Source organism: Falco biarmicus, chromosome 4 (genome assembly GCF_023638135.1).
Source record: "Falco biarmicus isolate bFalBia1 chromosome 4, bFalBia1.pri, whole genome shotgun sequence".
NCBI classification, from domain to species: Eukaryota; Metazoa; Chordata; class Aves; order Falconiformes; family Falconidae; genus Falco; species Falco biarmicus.
In genome coordinates this window covers 75,288,487-75,311,642 of record NC_079291.1, presented here as the reverse complement: position 1 = coordinate 75,311,642, position 23,156 = coordinate 75,288,487, and the positions used below count along the sequence as shown (strand labels likewise).

The 23,156-nt window shown below is 50.9% G+C and overlaps 1 protein-coding gene across 4 annotated transcripts in view; it reads right to left on the bottom strand.

The window, feature by feature from the left end:
* The window catches only part of LOC130147429 (syntaxin-binding protein 4-like), a 52,223-nt gene that overhangs the window by 14,778 nt on the left and 14,289 nt on the right, over window positions 1-23,156 (bottom strand). For all 4 annotated transcript variants that reach the window (XR_008821242.1, XM_056334502.1, XM_056334503.1 and 1 more), the window contains exons 3-12: window positions 19,584-19,679; window positions 18,703-18,772; window positions 17,594-17,668; window positions 10,702-10,787; window positions 9,811-9,931; window positions 7,086-7,227; window positions 6,784-6,890; window positions 6,196-6,349; window positions 4,487-4,559; window positions 1,416-1,513 (exon numbers count right to left, since the gene is read on the bottom strand). Coding sequence is in view for 3 of the 4 variants with exons in the window: in XM_056334502.1 (XP_056190477.1) it covers window positions 1,416-1,513; window positions 4,487-4,559; window positions 6,196-6,349; window positions 6,784-6,890; window positions 7,086-7,227; window positions 9,811-9,931; window positions 10,702-10,787; window positions 17,594-17,668; window positions 18,703-18,772; window positions 19,584-19,679 (1,022 nt within the window). In the remaining variant the exon portion in view is untranslated. The remainder of the gene's footprint in view (window positions 1-1,415; window positions 1,514-4,486; window positions 4,560-6,195; window positions 6,350-6,783; window positions 6,891-7,085; window positions 7,228-9,810; window positions 9,932-10,701; window positions 10,788-17,593; window positions 17,669-18,702; window positions 18,773-19,583; window positions 19,680-23,156) is intronic.

Genomic DNA, 23,156 nt, shown 5'->3' with positions numbered 1-23,156 from the left:
GCCAAGCGCTCCCCACTCCCCTCCCACCAGAGAGGAGCTGATTTTATACCCGTGACGAGCAGAGGTCTCTGCGAAAATGCAATCCTAAATCCCGCTTTAGGAGAATTATGCAGGTTTAGAAGAAAAGTTCCTGCTTGCACGCTGCCCTCCGGGGAGGCGAAAGCAGCAGGAGGGCGAGCGCTGCGCCTGCCGTGGGGTGGCAGCAGGTGCTCGCTGCATCGGGCCCTCCCTGGCATCCCCCGGCCCTGCAGAAGAGGCTGCATTCCCACGCTCCCCCCTCAAATGCCCGCGGTACCAGGAGGGGGGGACACGCACCCCAAAGCCAGACTGAGGGCATGGCCCCCCGGGGGGGTCTTGGTGAGCAAACGGGCAGCCCCACTCCCTGCCCTTTGGTGGTGCCCGTGGAATAGATTTTCCGTAAAATTAGGAAAGGAGGCTGGATCCTCGGTGAGATGTCTCGTCCTTCAGCCTTCCCTCGCCCACGCCTGGCTGCCCGAGGTCACCCCCCCGGCGACAGCAGCACCGGAAAGTTTGGAGGGCAGCTGCCTCCACCTGCAGCCCTGAGCTGAATGCATTACATCCCAGGGAGGCGCGACTGCCAGAAGAGACTTCTGGAGCTCCCCGGAGCTTTGAAAAATAGCCAAGATGAGCCAAGGTGTGTTTAAATGCCCCTTCAGTCACAACGAAGATGTTTCTTGATGCTTCCTTCTCCATTTTTACCTTTAGAGGCTGGACCCAACCTCCAGCAAACTCGACTTAAAAGCTGAGACCCGATTTTTTGTGTTCCAGACTCTTGGTAATAAATACAGTTTGGTGGCTGACTCTCATGCCTCTATCTCAAAAAAACAGATTAATTAATTAATTGTAGCATGTGAGCAGCGTGATGCTAATAAGGAAAGCAATTTTCTGAGTACTCTGCGCTCCGCATTGCCTGGGCTACCGCCGTTCCCAGCACAGCCCAGTCGGTATCCTGGGGAGGTGAAGGGGAGTTAGGCTGGAGCAGGCTGTTCGGTGGAGGATGGGCTGCCTGCAGATCAGAGCCCTGATCAAGTGCTACAGCTTCATTCTGTGCAAACAGGCAGGCTCCTTCTCTCCAACTATATCTATTCAGGTTTGCATTTTTTTTAATCCCTCCAAAAAACAAGCAACGCAGTGACGCCCATGCTGGTACCTGGCGTGGTCTGCACATGCCTAAGTGCAACATTGGTGCAAGAATCAAAGCTGGAAGGTCTTGATCTGCTCTTTCACAGCAAAGGAACACAAGGGGAGCATTCAGGTAAGCTCATTGTGTTTGCCAAGGATGTGGCAGCTGTAAACAAGGAGGTGTGGCACCAGGGGACACCTCTGCACAGCACACCTTTGGGGGAGGACTGAGAGGAGACCTGGCTTCGGGGTGAGGGACCAGTTCCACTTACCAGCTCCAGTTTCTCATCCTTGAGCCGGACGTTGGGATCCAGCGCTACTTTTGGTTTGGTGCCTGAAGCTGCTTTATGATTAGATGCTGAAGCAGGTGCTGAAAAAACAAAAAATAAATGTTAATGGAGGAACACTGCTTTAGCTTCTTTTCTGCTTTAGCAGGGGGTTGGCCTAGGTGATCTCCAGGGGTGCCTTCTAATCCTGACCATTCTGTGAGTCTGTGAACACCTGGGCAGAGGAAAGAGGTGCCCACAAAACAAAATTCAGAACTCCTGTTGAATGAAATACAATGTGTGTGCAGCAGGCCAAAAATCAAAGACCAGGATTTACTAAATCTGGTCCTGGAAGGCTGGACTAGGCCACCGGTGAAAAGATTGGATACTGGGGCAAACCCGTACTGAAACTGGGCTTCAGCATGATTTGAGATCGGACGTTTCATCCCAGGACCTAGGACTGCAAAAATAGCACTTTGGAAATTTCCAATCATAAATTTTTGTGGAGTCTTGGGGTCTGTAGTTATGGTGATCTGTGGAAAAAAAGCAAAATCTGCCTGGCTCTTGTTTTCTCTAATGGACTAAGCAAACCGAAACACAACATGTTATAAAATGCAGCCCTGGCCTTAATAGCACTCATGGGAAAGGGAACTGATGGATTAAAAGCAATGTGGGAGAACACTGGTGCAAGACTTTTTCCCTCCCCAAGACTGCAAAAAGCCTTGAACCCTTTTCCCTCAGTGGGGTAGGAAGGTTTTTCTGGGTAGAAGGAGCCACGTGCATCGTGAAGCAGACACAGAGGGAGAAAGAGGCAGGAACGGCAGGTGCTTTGCTGGTGAAAAGCTGCCATCAGACCAGAAGAGCCAGCTGCTGGCAGATGGCTCATCCTCACCAGCACCGCCTTCACAGCTGGAAGGGTGCAGAGCGAAAGCCCTGCTGCCATGCCCTGCCACCTGTGCTCCCCCAGCCCTGGAGGCAACCCCACCTTTTCCATTACAATTAAGCCTTGTCCATGAGGAAGTGTGACATTCCCCAGGAAGAGGGCTGCAGAAGGCATTACCCACCGGGAGCTCCCCTGCCGGACTCCAGCAGGGTCAGGGGTGCTGTGCCGGCACCCCCGCTGCCTGCCCACTCGCCGCTTGTCCTGCTTGCCCTCGGGCTGGCAGCCTACACCTGTGACAAAAGCCCTTCTCCTGCCAGTGGCACAGGATTTGCCCAGGTAGCAATTTCTTTCACCTTACTGGGACCCAATTGATATTACAGGAAGCTCTGTCTTGCCAAGCACTACTGCTCCTCCTGAACCCCCGAGCACTTCTCACCGCACGCCCACAGCCTGGGCAGGGACCCGGCGTGAGGAGGAGGCAGCGAGGAGCAGCGGAGGTGCTGCACAAATGTAATCCTCCTAATCCGGGTGTTCATCCACCCTCTAACACCAGCAGCTGGGAAGCAGCAAGAGGTAATAAGTGGGTTTGCTGGATCGGCCACCAACACTTTGCTCTCCAAGTTCAAGGGCAGAGCCATTACCCTTCCACGCATGGCTAATCAGGATTAGCTCCACGTGGCTTTGCTGTCAGCTCTGGCATGGAGATATCCAGGGCATCCACCAGACGCCCAGAGAGAGGCAGTCTCTGGCCCAAGCTCCAAGTCTGGCTGCTGCTCTTTCAGAGCCAGTTGTCTGTTTTCATGGATGACAACACTGACACAAAGCCTCCTCAGCATTTCACATTAAAAAAACTGCGTGAATTAAAATCCCCTAGCTAAATCAGGAAGCGATTAGGTCATTGCTATTTGCTGGATTGCCTACATGACCCAGGGCTTTGCTCCCTGTCACCAGGAGCTCTGGCTGTCGGTGGGGGCCACCTAAGAGCCTACCTGAGATCAAGGCTGCAGGGTGCTTGGGGCAGGGGGACAGAGCGAGGGCAGTCCCTGTCCCAGGGTCCCTGCAAGTGCAGAGCATGACAGGCAAAGGCTGGTGCCCGCTGAGCCTGCCCAAGGTGAGACGGGCACCCCTGGGAGCAGGGCACTGACGCACATCCAGCTCAGCACCGTCTCCTCCCTGTCTCTCCCACTAATCCCAGGTACAGACTAAACACAGTTTACCTCGCAATGCTCACTCTTAGCCTTCCAGATGGAAATTACAATGCAGCACAGGGATTCAGGAGCAGGGCCGGTGCCTCAGCAGCATGTGGGTGAGGAAGGGCTGTCTCGTGGCCGCGAGAATGACGGGCAGCGCTTGCTGGGGGCTCGCTGGGGGAAGCCCAGCTTTTCCTTGGGACAGGAGTAACCGTCACATCTTAGGGACATGGATGGGCTATCTGGCTGGAGGTCATCTCCCTGGACACTGGGTCATGGGGGTTACTGAGGTTTCCTGTGATCCCTAAGGGACCTGTGAAGCTGCAGAGTGGTTTGAGTTCACCCCCCATTGCTGCCATCATACCGAGTGAACAGAGTGGCTCTCTCCCACAAGAGGTGGAGGACTCAGAGCACAGAGAGAAAACACAGCAGGGAAACATATTGCAAAAAGTGAAGCTTGGCTGTAGAGAGAAATCTAACTTAATCACATCTGTAAGCAGTTTCCCAGTTTGACCAACTGAGGGCATCCTTAATGCCTGTATAATGCCCAGAGTTGCTGTGTACATTATAATTATCATTATTTGATTTCTTTTATACTGTGTCTCCGAGGACCACCCATTCCCATCAGAAGGGAACGTCATCTGCAGTGAGTGAGCCTTGCAGTCTGACATGATCTTTGCATGTGTGCAAAGACACTGCTGCAAATGAATCACAGGCTGCGAATGGAAGAAGCTGTTTCCCATGGAATACCTTGGTCTTCTGAATGCCTTGGCAAAGAAATTTGCTACTACGGACAAACATGGACATAATTACTATCCATTGAGTAAGCCAAGCTGCTGTCTTCCCTCTCTCCCAGCAGGCTGAGTCTCACTGTCACCCCATTAGATTCCACTACAGCAATATGAACACTGATCAAACTTAATTTCACTGGTCACCCTCAGCACCGAGGAGCCAAGGCTGTGTTTGCCACCCCCCGAAAGAAAAAATGTTAGCAGGACTCTTACCTGAGACAGTAAGCTCGGGTGGGCAAATGTCCGGTGACAAAGAAAGCACAGGGAAATTATTTTCATGTCTATTCTAGAAAAACAAGACAAAACAGCACAGATGGTTGCTAAGCAGAATCTGTTGGTGTAAATAAAGAGCAGAAGATTTAGGTGTTCAAGAGAGAGTAACCCATCTGGCCCATAAAGAGCAAAGGCACCACGTACACCCCTTGTGCAGATGGGCCAAAAGAGGCTCCAGAAGTTTCTCTGGGAGGACTCGGCACAGGCGCATTCCTGAGCCATCTCAAAATCTCTGGTCACCCATAGAAAAATGAGTTTGTCATTACCGTAATTGTGATTGAGAGCTGGGGATTAATTTGACCTTGTACAGTTTCTCCATAGAGGTTCTCCTAAAGCTCTGCATCCAACCCCCCAGCGAAGTCCTGGGTCTGAGCGCAGCCAGTTGTGTTATTTACCCAAAATACGTAACTATCACAGTGAGCATGGCAGGAAGGTGAGAGCAGTGCATACCCCTTCTTAAGTGCCAGGTCATGGGTGAAAGCACAAGCAAGAGAGAAAAATAGAGTCACAGGGTAGATAGGCTGAGCACCACTGAGACAGTGCTTCCACAGCTGGGAACGTCACTGCAGCGAGGGGCACAGGACTGGTGCTGAGGGCATACAGGCAGGTAGCATGGGCGCCTGAGCAAGCTTTCCCTAGCGTGGACGCCCAGACCTCATTAGAAGTCCCATCTTTTAGCAGCAAAGTGAGGAAAGGAGCAATTTAATTCCAGACGGCAGTGTGATTTTATATAGGTGTGCAACATTACAGGAGCACACGTTCTGCTGGATGGTGAAGGATTAACTATACTGCTCGGCTCTGCGTATATGGGCTAAGGCTGCCTTTCATAACCAGGTCTCCAGCCTGGTACACCCAAAAGCAACATGCATATGACACGCTTGCAAGCCCATCTCTCCACAGGGTCTGGAAACAAAGATGTTTTGTGAATGATGCTCTGTGAAAAGAACATCCATCCAGCCTTCCCTAAAGGAAGTTTACGTAGAAGAGGGCAGGAGATACACCTGGCATTGCACCCGTCCAGGAGAGGAGCAACAAATGCACCGAATCCAACCACAGACCTAAATTATTGCAAGGGTGGTGTGGTTAAATCCTGTCTCACCACACACAGCTCGAGCACTCGTCTCTGCAAACACAACATGGAGCTAGGCTGCACGGGAAGAACGAGCCTGGCTTATCATTAGACTGGTGAAGAACAGAAACAGGCTGCTTAGGAACACTGCAGATTCATCCTCATCAGAGGTCTTTAAGAACAAAGAGTTGTTCCTGCCTTTGAGTAGGAGACTAGATCAAACTGACTCCTGAGATCCCTTCCAGCTCTATGACTGGTATTGAATGAGATGCAGGTTGCTATCCACAGAAGGGTTTTGTTTTTTTAAAACCAGAGACTTCTAAAACAGGTCTGAATGCAGGCCCTGGAGAAGAAACTCCTCTCATTACCTCCACAGATCCTTCGCTGTCTCAAACCCAAGACAGAAGAAACGATATTTCAGATTGAAAATACCTGGCTGCCAAACAGGGCTACATACATCAGCGCTACAGACTTTCCATCATCCAGAAGGACTGCCATGGAGTCCCTAAAGAAGAGTTTTCTGATCAAAGAAAGATTGCAGAACTAATGTTTGTGTTCTTAGATATGAACTTCCACCTACCTCTGGGGACCTCACGTGGACCTTCAGTCTGCAGGAACTCAGACCGTTTCCCACAGCCTTTGGAGGTGGTGATGGGATGTTGTTATGAACTGGCAGTCCAGGATGCAACCGCCCCCTTCCAGGAATAAAGGCCACTTCTGTGTTTCCCTCGTGTCTTAAACAAGAAACACAGAACATTTTATTAACAAAAAAAAAAAAAAAAAAAAGGCACAAATTTTCAGACCTTCCATGCTTGTGGCTCTTTCTCTAGGATCATCTCACTTGAGTCCATGTGGCCCACACCAGTGTAGCTGGGTTTCCACCAGCTGCGTTGCTTGTTCGAACTCCAGTTCTGTTGCAGAACTCTGCTAGGCAGTGACAGGGGATGTTCACAAGGACCAGAACATTGGGAAGGTCTGGATTACACTTCAGGATGATCCATGCATTCAAGATTTCCTTATATGACCACCTATCAGGACCATCTTGAAGCACCATTTAGGACTGATAAGCCTCATGCTTCTTGAAGCCAAGCATTGGTATGACATGCAGGGTTTCTGCCTAAGACTCAAGAGCACAGTGATGATGACAGGAGAGGTGTTCTATGCCTACCTGAATTTGGCTTTTGCAATTATTTTTCTGGCCTCTTCATGTGTGCTGCCCACCAAAGAATCTTTATTGATAGCGATTAGTTGGTCACCAGGTCGGAGCCGACCATCCTAAACAAAGAAGGAGAAAGTCTCAATGTTGGGAAGGAATCTCTCTCTGCCCAAAGCCTTCTCCTGCAACACTAATTCTCATTAGTCTGTGCAATTTGTTATTAATCTGTTCTTAGAAAAGCTGCTTCAGAACAGCTACAGCCTCTAGGAGGGGTCCCCACAACGAAGTCACTGAGGGTCTCCACGCTGACTTACCTTGTAACAGTCACCATCTGGCATAAGCTCTTGAACATAAATCATGGGGCCGTCAGGCCTGTTGGATCCACCACTGATTGTCAGTCCCAAGCCAGAGGAGTTTGCGATGGAAATGCTCTGGATTCCTGATTCAATGGAGTAGCTGCAAGGGAGAGGTGTTAGCAGGTGACTCAAGGTGATCTGGTTGATTTTCCCATGTCGCTGAACAAACTCTGCCTGGCTTTCTTTCCCTGCACGATCCTTCTAACTTCTCCCAAACTTCTCTGCCTCTGCATCTTTTCTTCCACCCAACCTTGGAAAGAGGAGCTGAGGACCCCCATTCTCAGCAGACACTCTTCAGCATTACAAAGGCGACTGGGCTGAATAATTCCAAATACTGGGGAATACTTGTTTGCACTTAGAAAATAAAGAGAGAAGAAACTAACGGCTTAACCAGAATATATTTGACATTTTCAGGTTTTATAGCCAAAAGCACACAAAGGATCGATGTGGTTATTGTTTTAATCCAGCTAAATCACCAGACAGCAATTTACAGCTTGGCCAGCCTCAGAGCGAAGCTCAGCATACACAGCTGACTATGTCTGAATCGAGGTTTGGACTCAAAATCTTGCAAGATGCCCTAAGAGATGAGCCCTTAAGCACCTTCACAGCAATACCCGCCTCACTGTGATTTGCTTCTGTGCCAGTGCTACAGACAACTTGCCCAGTCAGGGATGGACTGCAACTGGAGCAGTTATAAGGCTGGACCCTACCCTGGAGGAGCTGCCTGCAAGGCAGGGCCCAGCAGGACACCAAGACCAGGCACAGCAGGGGGCTCCACGCTGGGAGGGGGCTGTGCAATTGCAGTGTTTGTGGGAGCAGGGATTTCACTGATCACCCATGGGCTGGGGGGCAGCGCTGCGACAGGGAGGTTTGGGGGAAGGATTCAGTGGGATGTGAGGGTCAGCGAGTCTTTTCCTCCTCATGGGCTGGGTGCAGCTGGATTTTCTCCTTTTCAGTTTTTTTCCATAGCAGCCAGTCACCAAACATTCTGCAATCTCTGGTGCTCGTGTTATCTGATAATTTAAGACCCAAGGATAGCTGTGCATCCCATGGCTCATGGTGGCACCAGCACGTAACCGCCCTGTGCTCCCCAGCAGCACCATCCCCAGCAGTCAGACACCCCAGTGACAGTGCAGGGTGCTGCCAGCACCCCCCAGCCTGGCAGGGCCCCCTCAAAGAGCCAGCTGGCCTTGTGGAGGAAAGGGACTGCATTCCTGCAGCATACGTCTTAATCTCATGAAAAAACATCGCTCTGAGAAATACTTCAGGAAAACGATATCAGTGAAGGTAGCATTAAATGCCTCCGTTCAAATCAAAGTCTCAGACACTATCTGTGGTGAGAGTAAATCGTATCTGAGTCCCGTTGCTCAGTGGGATGGCTCAAGTGATGATGAGAGGCCACAACCTGGGGACAACCTGCCATGAGCAGAAGGGACAGCAGCCACACGCATGAAAGGACCCCTGGCCCAAATGACATCTCTGCAGCTGACCACCAAGGCTCAGCTGCGATCAATGGTCCCTGGTTTCAAATGGCTTGTGCTGCTCACAGGAGAAGACCACAGGGGCCTGGCACTAGCACGGGGACAAGTAGAACATGGCACAGCATGGCAGTGCTGAGCCAGGAGGCCACCGGACCAGGTCCCCTCTAGCCTATGTTGCAGCCTGGAGCGGGTTAACAGCAGAGCAAGGGTGTCTAGCTCATCCAAACCAAACCAGCTGCCAAGTAGATGAGCTGGCCTCTCCTCTGTAAGGGTCTCTCACTCCATGCAAGCAGCTTAAAGCTCTGGTGCCAAATATTTGTCCTCTGCAAATCCCTAATAAGCTGGTATTTAGCAAGAGGATTTACTGGTTCTGCAGCGAGGGCTGATTCTCTTACAGGCGACTTGGCTTGTTTATGCTGGCAAAAGAAGGAAAGCTGCAAGCCCCGGGGACAAATGGTCCCAGCTCCATGACTGCTAACACCCTTCGAGCTGTCCCTCTTGAGAAGGGCAACCCCAAGCACCCTGGAGACGAGACTCCGCAGAAAAACAAGCTCTGCCTGTCCAAACCCTGACCCTGTGAAGTATGAAAGGGACAGATGACCACATGAAAACACATGCTCCAGGAGACACTCTGGAGACAAAAGGATGCGGTGTCTGTAGGCAACCGCTGCTGACACCAAAGCAAAAGGCGTCAGGAGCGTTTGCATTGAGAGGGCAGCACCTGTGCTCTTGTTCCACAATGTCACCGTGCCAGGAGCAGGGCAATAGACACCAGACTCCTGAAACACCTTCCAAAAGCAGCGCTGGCCTGAAGCACGCCGCCCATGACGTGGGCTGTAAAGGTGATGTGCAGGATGCTCTCAGCAGGCTGCAAGCCACGGCTTCTCCCCCGGTTTCAGAGGGGAGGAAGAGGGGCAGCTGCGTGGCTGGCTGAGCAGATTGCAGACTGCCTCAGCGGGGGACATTTTCAGTTCTTGGGAACAGGCTTCCCAGGAACAGTCAAGACACCGCTACAATGAGGACTTCTAGAAGACGCTGTGGTCTCTTAGCCATTGTGGTGATAGAACAGTGTAGAGGACATACGGATGGAACAAAGTTCTTCAAGCACTGGAGTTATTTACTGGATGTACCCCTAAGAGTGTTAGATGGTTGGTGGCATCTTCATGACCGACCAAGGGCAGCCCCACGCGACCTCTACGTACTGTGCATGAGGGGGGTGCGCCGGGTTCCCGATGAAGGGGCCGTGGGAATTGGCGGGGCTCAGCAGCAGCGGGCTCTGGGAGCGCGAGGAGGAGCCCGAGGAGGTACTTTCCAGGTATCGACCTGAACAGCAAAGTCAGAGAATGTAAATACTCCAGCATCACCCGCCCCCCAACTCTGCCACTGAGAGCTGGCACTGTTTTCCTAGGTTTTTTGGGAAAACCCCATGGTAGTTAAGGGCATCAGTATATTGCTCGTGGAGAGGAAACATTCAGCCTCCTTGACACAATTCCAGCATGGGACTGTCACCCTTCTGCCAGCCCCACGTAGCTCTGCCATAGGGGAAGGGTTGGCAGCTTTCTGGTGGGATGCCAAGCCAGCGGGACAGCTGCTTTCCCCATGCGTACGTGATTTGATGCACTGGCACCTCACTTAGGTTAACTTTGTTGCATCTCATTAAAAATTTCCCATTTGCAAATGAAAAGTAATGGTCACTGAAACGCTCTGAAATCCATAGCAGAAAGCTGCACCTGCAGAGACGGGTACTGGTGGGTTTACCTGACCAGCACGTCAGCTAAGCAGAGTCTGGGGATCTGGGGTGTGGTTGTGACCCCAACTCAATTCTGCCTTGCTCCCCCTGAGGGGGCTGGCTGGGTGCTTTGCTTTGTGCTTGCTCTGTGCAGGCAGGACTGGCCGTGCCGGCTGCTCTGCACCTGGGGACACGCTGAGTGCTTGCAGTAAGGACAAGCAGGACTTCTCTTCCTTTAAACCTCCACCCAAACACCTACACAAATCCAATCAGAACTCCTTCAAAATAACACTGGGATAAAGAAAACTCTCAGCAGAGAGAGAGGGGCTTTTGGTTCCCCCCCAAGGCATGCTGAGCTACTCACTGCCACCATGCAGGATCGGCGAGCTCCGCGCTGAGCCGGTGTTGCTCTGGGAGCCGAACTTCTCCAGCAGCTCAGAGAACTCTCTCCTGGAAACAAAACATAGCACAGTCAGCTGCTGCTCAAAACTATTCTCCATCCAATCACATGGCAACGGTGCCTCTGATGGCAGTGACTTACTACCAAGTCCATAGGGCCAGTGCCCTCCAGCAATGGGGAGCAGATGGAGCTTCCTCAAGCATGAGGGTAACCCCCCTGGTTTCAACAGGTTATGCAAGGCTTAAGGTCAATAACCAACCTCATGGCAGTGCAGCTTTCCTGCAATGGGCCAGAGCTTCCGTGTGCTTCTTCCCTGCCCTGGAAAGTGTTGAGGGCAAACATGGGCAAGGGGAGCTGGGAGGGGATGCACGGGCAGGCACTAGTGCTGGGGACTGTCCTTCCTGCGAGGGGGCAGACGAGCACAGGAGCCCTGCCTTGCACCCCTGCCGTGTGGGCCCTCCTGGGAATCAGCTGGAATAATTTCAGCTCCAACTATAAAGCTCAGAAGTTCTGACTGCACAAATTAAACAGGCTGTCAGAAGGAGCTGTAACTATGCAAACATAAAACAAAAATGCTTGGCCTATTTGTGACTCCTTCTAGAATAGTTAAATATAGATTTTTCTCTCTTTTTTTCTCCTCCTTTCCTAGACAGAAAGCAGCTCCTGCTAAAGGTGGGAGATGGCTTCTGGAGCACATGCAAAAGCAGCAGCCTGCTCTCTGAATTCATCCGTGGTGATGTCCTCCGTAAACATCACACGCCTAAGATGAACTCTGGGAGCGTGAGACCTTAACAAAGAGTTGCACACACAACACCAAGCATGCTGGGGCAGCACAGGCTTCTCTGCTCTTCCCAGCAGCTCATGGCTGCAGATGCTGAACCAGCAGGCACACACTAAAGTTACAGGTATCAGGATGAGAAGGGCTTGTCAGTAAATTCAGGAACAGGGAGGAATGGCAGTCCACAAACATTTAGCAACATCCCTCCATCTTGAGGTAACCCCCCCTGCTTGCTACATCTGTGGATGAGATTCCTTTGCTCTCTGCAAAGCAATCTCATCCACAGCATCCCCCAGAAAGCTGGCTCAGTGCCCAAGTGCCTTCATTAATGTTTTGCTTCCAGGTTGAGTGTGACCACCACATAACAACCCGAGCACATTGAGTCCTTGATGAACTGTAACTGCCTGTACACAGCAGGAGAATTGCTTCGCGACCTTCCTTTTGCTAAGTATAACATCTTGAGTTTTTAAACCCCATTAAGAAGCACCATTAACCATGTTTACCAGCTCCTGCATCATTTCTGTAACCCTTCTTTGAACTCCCATGAGGCTCTCTCTCATCCTTCTGGATGAGGAGGCATGGAAAGGGGATGCCACAGTCCAGCATCAGCCTCCTGCGCCCATCCCTGCCACACCGGCTCTTCGCTCCCAGGAGCGTGCTGTCCCTCTGTGACTGCGTGGTCCTCTTCCTTCATAACCCAACACTACCTGACCAATCCAAACTTTTGGCAGAGAGAAAGGCTTCAAGGATGACTAATTTGTTACACGTGTCATTAAATAAGCAGCCAGGCAATGGGGAGAGACCCTGAAAGTGCTGTTTCTGTGGCCGCGGTAACAATATTAGATGTCCGCTTTGAAGGCACGAGGGAATCCCCATGGGAAAGTGCCTTCTTGATGTTGTAGCCACGGGAAAAGCCTGGTTATGAGCGGCTAGCTCTCAGACTTGACAGTCAGACAAGCTCAAGACATAAATCTGTAGGAAACCAACCACAGCAAAGTTTCCTCAGTGAGGAGACTGCCCTTACACACAAGCAGACGTTGTGTCATCTGCGTACTTTACCGGGACAGATGTTCTATATTATTGGCTAGATTAGAGTCAACAATATTAAATGATGAATGAATCACCAGCTCCTTAGGTTCCTGCTGGAAATGCTCTCAGTAATTTACATCTTCCCATTAACAACCAGCTCATTAACAAACTTCAAAGACCAGCGCCTGCCTTATCTAATATTGCCATCAAATGTACGCCTTATTCATTCCATTTAACGCTAATTTTAAACCCCTCACACAATGCTTAGTGGAATGCCTTGGTGAATCCCAGTACTTTGCACCAACACTATTGTCTTTATCAACTAAACCCAGGACCTTAAAAAAAGACAACTACTTTGTTCAGAAACCCGACTTTCCACAAAACTGTTTTAACAGGCAGTTTCATAGCACTGGACACTAAAACATACGTAACAGCACTGAGAAAGTGAAAGGACAGCTTAGCTCCTATAGCAGTAGGACAGTGGTTTGCTGCTCTGGGGTTCTCTAGGTTAAGCCTTGGATGGATCTTACCTTAGCAGAATTTTTCTAGCTTTCCAGTAAAGCCTCTGTATTCCTGTAGGTGATTCACTGGTAACTCATGCAGCGATGGCCTTTATCCCTCCTTGACCTATTGCAATGGCAGGTCTAACCTGCTGGAAGCTAACGTATTATTTCCACTGGTTACCAAGCCATCAGCATCTGGGGTTTTGTTTTGGGCTGGGTGTTCCTGTGGTCATCCATTGTTACATTTTCCTCAGATAATAATCCATCAGAGCATAACACAGGCTATGAACTTAAAACAATGGCTAAAAAACTCTTAGTCAATGCAAATGCAACTAGTCTGGCAGCTCTCAAGCTCTTTAAACCGTGCTAAACAATGCAAACCCAATCACCGATCCGTGCTGTCAAACTCTCAGCAAGGGCATATATAACCTGAGCGTTCTTTGTTGTTGTTTATTTCATGTCGTTAAGCTCATCCACAAAGGACTATTTATCATTATTTGCTCAGGAACCTGAACAATGAGCTCCGAGCCCAGGGCTGCTTTGCAAGCCCAGCTCCAGCCCAGCCACTTGCTGTAGGGACGATGTGACTAAAGGCTACGTCACACGCCGCTGTCCCAGCTCCTGCTTTGTTGGTCAATACGGCAAGCCCCAGTCCCACCAAGGACATAAACACATGACTAACTTGAAGCATACGCTTATCCCAGCAGCCAGCAATACACTTTCTGGTGTCAGTCTCCTGAGAATTAATTTTGTGCTCAGTGCTGTATTTGAAGGAACTTGCAAGTGGGCAGATGATGCCCAAACATTGCCGATTAATGAACGAGTACACTGAAGGAATGCCAACAGGTCTTTGCTTTGCGCTTTCGGACACCAAGAGACTTCAGAAGATGTCTTTAATATTTAAAATTTGACCCTTACTAAAACATTCTCAATTACCAGGTGCCTGCAGGAGTAGGATGCTCAGCTTTATTTAAAAAAAAATAATTCATGGGGTTGTATTAGGTGAAAAGTTCATTTTAGCAATCCCTTCTCCAGCTTCTTTTCATTAGGACACAGACACTGGAGGATCCCTGTGACAGAGCGTGGACCTGCACAGTCTTCAGCCAGCCCCACAGCATCGGGTGGGATAATGGGGTTTGCTGGCAGCAGCCAGCTGTAGGCTGACTTTGCTACAGATTAAGCAGCGGCAGGGTCAATCTTCCTGCAGAATATTGTTGTTTTATCTCATAATACCTTTTTGTCCTGCCCTTTTGCTCTTGGGAGAACAAAGGGTGAATCCTACATCAAAGGTTATGTGAGACCACGGTGGCTGGAAACCTCAGCTCTGTGCCACAGCTGGGGAAGAAAGAGGAGCCTGTGACACCTGATAAATCAATAGCTTGTCTCAAAAATCCCAAAGCCTGCAGGTCAGCAGGAATCGCGAACCCAAAGCACTGCAGAAGCGTCACAAAAGCAGATTTTCTCGCTCCCAGCTCGCAGCAGCTGCAGCATTGCCACAGCTGTCTGGGTGGGATGATGCTCTGGAGCAGCAGCTCCGGCACAGAGCCCAGGTCCGTCCTGGCACACCCCGAGCTGTGAGCCCTCCTGCGCTGGCTGTGCGGGGCAGCACATCGCGCCGCTGCTGGGCTTTGCTTTTCCATTAATGCCTAGGAAGCAGTGACATGCAGAGGTGCACCTCAGCTCCTATGTAAGGATGTGTGTTTTTCCCCAAGGAGCAGCCAACGATGCTGGGACACTCCAGGCTTGCCAGGTTAGCCCCAGCACTGCCTTCTAGTTTAGCACCAAGTGCTGGGATGAACAAACCCGTGGGCTGAGCTGCCACTGTCACACGCAGGGCTCACAGGGAAAAAGGGATTGCCTTGCATTGGCACCAGGCTGGGCACGAGCGCCGGCGGCAGCCTCTCTGCCGATTCTGGGTATTGGTTGTGCACTGGCAGAAAAGCAGAGTACTGCCCTCACCGCTCGTTGTGCAAGCCCTTTTAATGCAACAACCCATTTCCACCAAGATGACTGCGCATATCATGCGAAGATGCAATGTATTTAGCATTTTATCATGCGAATACTAGGAGGTGCAGCACAAACTGGCTTTCTCACAGTGATAAACCTGAAAGACCAGGATGATATCTGTGCAACGCAGAGAAACAAGGAACTATTGTAACTTTCAGGCTGAGAATGAATAAACAATAATTATGTGTATGCAATAAAATTACGCTCATTAGCTAAAGATGAGCACAGACGAAAATCAGATCCAGCCATCATCCAAACCCAGTGTGTCCAGCTCTAAATCTGAATTTTCTGCTTTAAGCCCTTACATTATTGCCGCTCTCTGCAGCATGTCTGATGCGACAGGCTGAAAACATGCATCTTATACGCGCCAGGACTGAATTCCATTAAGAGCACAGGTAATTTGGGCCTATAATTAACTCCAGGGACAAATAATAGCGTTTATGAGTCAAATTCACCTGAGGGCAACCACAACAAAATGCTACTCAGCTGAGTCATTGGGAAAATTGGCAGGCAGGTTGGATTGCCTTCCAAACCCATTACATTTCCTCCTCCAGCGTTTATGAAGATGACCTGCATGCGAGTATCTGCAAACACACTGAATTACGCTCCTCCCCGCGCCTTCCTGCAGTTTTCACATCTCATGAGCCGCTTGGCCAGGCAGTGGGAAGGTGTGAGGCTGCCCTCAGCCCACGGGAGCTGACGGGGTGGCGTCTCCATGGGTATCCCCTCCGGAGCCGACGGCCCCTGGGAAGTCAAAGTGCCTGCTTCAGCCCAGACAGAGGGCTGTCGGCTCACCCACACTCAAGGACAGATTTAAAAGATAATAGAGCATCAATAAAATAAAGACAAAACTAAAAAGCAGAAAGCAGAAAAATCCTTCCCCCGTTTCCACAGCCCTTAATCCTGGAGATATGTATTCGTGTATTGAACAGTTTGTGAGATGATTATGTAAGCGAAATCTCTGCAAATCTTTTTTTTAAAAAATAAATAAACTGATTACTTCCCCACTCTCCCACCGGCTAACCTTTTGCAGATTTAACAGATAACCAAGAGCAAACAGAAGCCAAATAAATTGTTTAACGTTCCGCTGCCCTCCCTGCCTCCCTCAGTGGGTTTTCAAGCAGCTCCGTAGTGGGGCGATCCGGGACTGCCAACAGATGCCTGAAGGAGCTGGAGCTGCTGACAAAGCCACACGTGCGTATGTTTTAAGAAACATCTGCTGCAATTTAAGATATTAGGAGGCACATCATGTTGCCTGAACAGCTTGGAACAGATCAGCACGGGTGAAGGCAGAAAACCTGCTTTGGGGGCTCTGGCTGAGAAATGAAGTGTTCCCCTGAGCCGGTCCTGCTGCCGCTGGGCACAGGGAGCCACTCAGCTGGAGGAACCATCCCTGCAGTGCTTCCTCAGCACCTGCTGAAGCACTTGCAGTTAATATAATAATTTGAGATGTTATTTTCACCCGAAGATCATAGATTAAAAAGCAGTCCATCATTAATAGCAACTAATTCTTCCACCAGTACTTTACTGTGTCAAAATTACCCTCATCCCTGTCATTACAGCACTCTCACTGATCTGCTAAGGCAGTAACGCTCCACAGCTGCTGATGGATAAGCAATGAAGCCATCATCTGCGACGCTAACGGGATGCGGGGTTGTTGAGCAAACGCCTTGGTGTTCCTCAGCCACCCAGGCGCAGTGCGGAGCCTCGGCACCACAGCCCACCTGCCCACAGCCACGCTCCGCCTAAACCCGCCTGCATTTCTGTGGTTCCCGGTGCACCTCACTTTTCCAGACCTGTGTTTCTATTCAAGGGAGAGGATGCACTGGCACATTGCACCTGATCTCCCAGGGGATGCCAGGAAAGACCCCACTCATCCCATACCTTGGTTTCCACAACCCTGCCCTCCCTCATGACACCATCAGAGTCTCACACAGCTTAAATCCAGCCAAGGCAAAACCGCACCCTGTCCTTCTCCTTTTGATTCCTCCAAGCCTCTCTAGAGAAAGCGAGGTTTTCCAGGAAGCAGCGAGGGAAGAGGTTTCAGGGAGAAACTGCTTATCCTCTAAGAAGGAGGAATCCTGTAGTGATGGATGACCTTAATTCAATGGGTCTAACTGGAAAGGGAAGGGAAGATCCTGCTGTCCCTGCACATCTTCACCCAAAGCTCTGTGCAGGACATGGTGAGCCACAGGCAGCTCAGCACCGTGCAGCAGAGCTGAAGGAGCCCATCCACCCTACAGCCGAGGCTGGAGCTGCCCTGCTCCTCTCCAGTGAAATGCCTGTGGAAACCTGCTTGATGCCAGGATGGCCCACAGACCTGGCACAGGCTGGGCTGGAGCCACATCTGCAGCTGGAGCCACCAGCTTTGCTTCCCTTCCCATCACAGCTCCAGCACATTCCTACCCGTGTACAGTTATCAGAGACCCTCAGTTGCCCTGGTCTTCACCATGGGTTTTGAGCCTGGTTAGCTCAAAGGCAGCTGTGGTGCCAACGAGCGCCGCGCTCCCCCCTCCTGGCATGCGATGACACCCCTTACCTGGCATCATCATCGCGGGCTATAAGAAGGCGCATGTGGCTGGTGGCCGACGCTGTCCTCAAGATGTCCACGGCCCTGCAAGGCAAGGACCACAGAACATCAGCACCGGCTTGCAGCGGCGCTCCACCAAGCTCGCCCAGCTGCATATCAAAGCTCATGGCAAACCAAGCAGGGACCCACGGTGGGGCAGACCCCACCAGCAGGCGAGTGACCTTTCCCAGATTGATACCCACGGAGCAGCCCCATCCCCTGCCCTGGCAGCGGGGCCAAGTTGCAGGCTGATTTTCCCACTTCTGCAATAAATTAGAAGTTCCTGCTAACGAAGTGGACCCAGAAGATGCACATGGTAGTGAACAAATACCTCCTAGTGCATCTGCCACCTCGGGAAGTTTCTGTCTCAGGGATGGCTGCTTTCTGGTTCAAAACACAGGCGACCCTGTGGGAGTCAGGGCAGCGTGCTGGGGGGTGGGGGGCAGACACAGCCCCCCTGCAGCTGCAAGGATGCCCTCAGGGAGGGGGACCTTCATCAAACCCAGCCCCTCCAAGCATTTGGGAGCAGGAGAAGCTCCTTGTGCTGCTTCCCAAGCACCCGTCCAGGCTAAGTACACCATCCAGGAATGCAAGGCAGCCAGCGGGCTAGCTCCATGTTTAATGGAAAAGGGACGTCCCAAAAGTGTGGTGCTCCTCCAGATCAGTTAATTATTTCCTTGGTGGGGAGCTGAGGGGCTGGATTCCAGCTCCAGAGGGAATCCACCGCACAGAGTGGCGCTGTCAGGCTGGGGCACTGACAGATCTCCTGTGCTGGGAGCTATCAGGCTTGCTGGGAAGCTGCAGCAGGTAGAGTGGGGCTGTGGGGAGCTGTTAAAACCCCCAGTATTTGGGGGAAATGTCCCAATATCCCACAAATACAGTTTGGGTTCACTGGTCTGTCTTTACACAGAAACTTTTCATCTGAGAATTCCCAAGCTGGCTCTCGGGAACAGCACTGGCTGCATCAGAGCACAGACAAAGCGATATCCCGGTGTCCTCTGTGCAACCCTCAGCCTAAACCACTTCACAGAATTATACAAAAGCAACAGGAATGCAAAATTTCCATTTGGATAGGGTACCTCTCGCTTGTAACCCCAATTAGGGAATCTCCATTGACCTCCAGAATCTGGTCTCCTGGCTGCAGGCGCCCTAGAAAAGAAAACTAATGGATAGAAAATGCAGAAAATACAGCTTGAAGGGACTGGGAGAGGCTGGGCAGTTCCTTCCTTTGCCCAGAGACAGGATGAAATATGCATAGGTCGCTCTCTGAGATGCTCATCCAACCTGTTTTTCAAGATGCCCATAGATGAAGTTCCTGCAGCCTCCCTAACAACCCCTGCCAACGTCACTGCCTCTGCTCTAGGAAGCTGCAAAAAAGGGAAAACCAAAAAATGCAACAAAGCTTTTACTTCGTTCAGTTTCAAGGTCAGGTGGAAAACCACAAGTGGCATTTCCACCTGTTCAGGATTTATTTTTCTTTATTAGATGAAAAACACTATTGTAACACGTGGTGGGAGGAGTGGGGGTGTGTGGAGGGGTAGGGAATCTCTTCTTGGCTTAAGTTATAAAAAATTAACTCTGCAGACCGCTGCCTAATACCTACTTTTTGAAGATACTCAGAATGAAATCAGTGGCCCAGAGCACAGCAGAATTTCCAAAGGGATCTCAGGTCATTTTGGGGCTACAGGCAGTGGGTGACACGTGGGAAATGGCAGGAAGGAAAGCGAGGTTCTTTGTGTGGCAGAGATGGATCTTGCTTTAAAGACATGAAACAATCGTACATACGCTGAGAGGCCAAGCCAAGGCTGCTGTCGGATGTCACAATGACTGCCACACTAAAAAAATATCCCCGCTGCTGGAAAATCTGGGAGGAAGCACCTGAAATGTCTACTAAGGCAACATACAAAATAAATACACTGGATTTTGGCTTTTCTCAGACCTTGTGGCACTCTGTACTCACCGTCCACATAAGCAACACCCCCTGGAAGAATCCTCTTGACATAAACTCCATATTCTTCTCCAGTGAGTTCCTTGATGCCACCAATTACCTTAATACCTGGCAGAAAAAGAAGTGTCCATGACACAAAGGCAGAAGAATTGCAGTTTCTGCAGGCTGTCTCAGAAGGATGCAGCCTCTGGCAGTTTCCAGGCATGGCAGCATGGCCTGACACCCCTTTTACAACCATTTGTGGAGACCCCCATGTACGCCCCACAGTGCACACACAGCAGCAGAAGCAAGAGGGTGCAGCCACCAAAACAACACCAAAGCTGAAGGCAGATGAGATAGCCCCTGCTCGGGGCAACTGCGGTGGGGACACCGCTTCTTAGAAGGGCCCAGGCAAGGAGTAGCCACCTTCCCCAGCCCCGAGCTCACAGGATCACAGAAGGGTCGGGTTGGAAGGGATCTTTGCAGGAGCAGGGACACCTTCCACTGGATCAGGCTGCCCAGAGCCCCGTCCAGCCTGACCCTGGATGTGTCCAGGGACGGAGCATCCACCACCTCCCTGGGCAGCCTGTCCAGTGTCTCACCAACCTCAGCAAAAAGTTTCTTCCTTATATCTAGTCTGAATCAACCCTCTTTTAGGACAAGGGGTAACAGTTTTAAACTATTGCAACAAGCCCTGCTAACAGGTCTGCCCCCATCTTTCTAATAAGCCCACTTTATGCCCTGGCAGGCTGCTGTAAGGTCTCCCCAAAGCCTTGTCTTCTCCAGGCTGAACCACCCCAACTCTCAGCCTGCCCACACAGGAGAGGTGCTCCAGCCTCCCATCATCCTTGTGGCCTCCTCTGGACCCGCTCCAACAGGTCCAAGTTCAACACTGCTGCTTTCTGGCTGTCTCAGCCCGCATTCATGTCTCTGCTAAGATTTGTCATTGGAAACATTACCAGAGACAAGTGCTTTCCCCAGGAGACACCCTTCCAGGTGCAGCATTTGAACAAGCCCCAGGCTCAGTACAGTGGTGAGGACATCCCCCCTGCAAGCCCACCTGCCTGCCAGGCTCCAGCAGCATCTCCCGTGCAGCCTCAAGCTGCCACCCATGGCAGAGCTGCGCATCAGGAGCCACCACTTTTTAGCAGGGTTTGGACCGGGGGGAGCAGCCCAGAGGCAGGAGCCAGGCTGCAGGGGTGACCTGTGCTGTGGCTTTGAACCCCTCATTGTGGCAGCGTGGCTCGGGCACCCTGTAGCACCTTGGCAAAGGGCTCACGCTCCGCACTGCCAGCTCGCCGGCCACGGGACCTGGCCCCTCTGCTGTTCGTAAGTTGGCTGGCAGGAAAAAGCCCAAGATACTTATTTCTCCAGGGCTCATTAAGTCCTGCTTCAAAGATCTGGGCTGTGGACAGAAGGATTAAAAATCCCGGATTAATTAACAAATCTCTCCTGAGAGCCACCAGTCAGGCATTTTGCTGCTCTGGGCAGCAGGGCACGCTGAGGACAGGCGGCTCCGCAGAGGGGGGCACTGCCAGCGGCCAGGCCAGCTTCACCCTCTGGCTGCTGCTCCGGGCTGATGAGCTACTGTGAGCCACGGTGAGGTCCTGGGCTGCACGAAGTACCCCCCTGCGAGAAGTGCCTCCCTCCAGGGGAGCAGAGCAAAACACGAGACCCCTTTGTGAAAGGGGAGGGAAGAGTGGACCCTCGATCGGGAACACTTGGGACAATGGCACTAATCCCATCCCTAGTTCCCTTCCTTTTATAACCCAACCTCTTCTTTAAGGACCCTTGTAGTTTTCAGCTACTTCTAGGGAAATACCTTGTCTCTCAAGTCACCGTTACATTATAATTGTGATTAAAGCCAGATTATTACAATTTTTCATTCCTATATGTACCCAACTGCTGCTTCGCCCAAGCACAAAACCCCAGCCCTGTCTGAGTGCTGGAGTTTAGTCTCTGGGATTGATGCTTTAACCCTCCAACCCCGAAGGCATCTACAAGGAGCTGTTTTGCTGGTGGCACTGGGTACTCACAGCAGAACACCTCAGGAGCAGGCATCAATATTGTTCTCTATTGCATTTTTAAAGAAATTTACTAAAATTGGAAATATTGCCCAAAAGAAGTATCTCCAAGGGGCACAAGCCTCACCAAGGCATGGGGGCAGGTCAGGCACCTGCAGGCCAAAGCGGGGAGGAGATGCTGCCATCCCAAAGCCCACTGACAGAAGGTGAAACATGCTCACCACCGAGGATGCTCAGCTGAAAGCTTCTCAGCCTTGCCACCAGCTGGCAGAGAGACCCTGGGGAGCAGGCTCACACTCGGGGTGGGTTTGGGAAACCTCTGGCATGGAGGGTCCTGCAGAGGTGAAGCCCCATTGGTTTCCCTAGACAAGGAGGACACTGGAAGTCTCAGCTGAGCGAAGGTGATGACTCAAGAAATCATCCCATGTCTGTCTTCACACTGGAACTTGAAGTCATTACGAATGATAAAGCGCATTATACAAATCATGTGAAAAACTGTATCTCAGAAGAGGCGCAGCTGTAGCATCACCCAGCAGCCCAGCAGGACCTGCTTGCGACAGGCTCCTCTGCCGAGGTATCAAATCAATAATGACTCATTTCCCTTTCGTGTCTGCAAATCAATTGAAATAATGGCTTAATATAGCTGAAGTATCTACAAATCCTCCTTTATCCCCAACGATGTCAGGAGAAAATCCGATCTTGTTATTAAAATCGGTGATTACTCGTAGTATTGCTCCCAGACACACTCAAACTTTGTTGGGGAGAGGAAAACCCCCTGACCTGTAACTCGCTTGCTGGCAAACCAGCCGGCTGCTCCAGGCTCTGCCCACACTGCCCTCCTACCCATCACCTCACCACGGAGGCACTGGGGGTGCCAGTCCTGCCCCCAGAGCTGTGCTGGGGAGTCCCCACCGGAGTGAGGAGGAGGAGGAGGAGGAGGAGGAAGGGCTCACCCCTGCCAAGGTTTGGATTGAGCCATGGGACAGCCTGGAACCAACTGCAACAAAGCGGAATCATCAAAGATTGTGGTGGTAGTATTCCTCAGAGTCTTCATATTTTATAAACATTTACATCATTCAAATTTATATTTGGGACCCAGTGTAGGTAAATAACGGCTCTTTAATTATCGCAACATCAAAGTCCCAGTATAATGCTTATTAAGTAATACTTAGGGCCAGATAATCTAGCCTATTTTGGATCCCTCTGTTTAATCTTTCCTTTCTGGCAAAGGTCCTGGAGCTGATGCCCACATCTCCAGTATTTTCTCTTTTGCAGAATAAACATTTACGGGGAAACTCCGGGTGGATGTACAGGTTTGACTGACCAAGATGGACATTTTCTTCAGATTTCCTAGCATCCTATAAATTTCTTCAAGACCCTCAAGCTTCTCTGGTGCACCTAATCCTGCTCCCACTAATGCCATTGTCATGGTTCTCAACTTCTCAGGCTCTAATCTCGCCTGTCTCCATACACCACAGGTCAAGGGGTGTCCTGGCTAATCTGGTTGTTTAGCCCAACTGTAATCATCTCCGGCACACCCTGACCCCCTGGCCACCGTGCCGCACTCCCGGCGGTCTGCTGG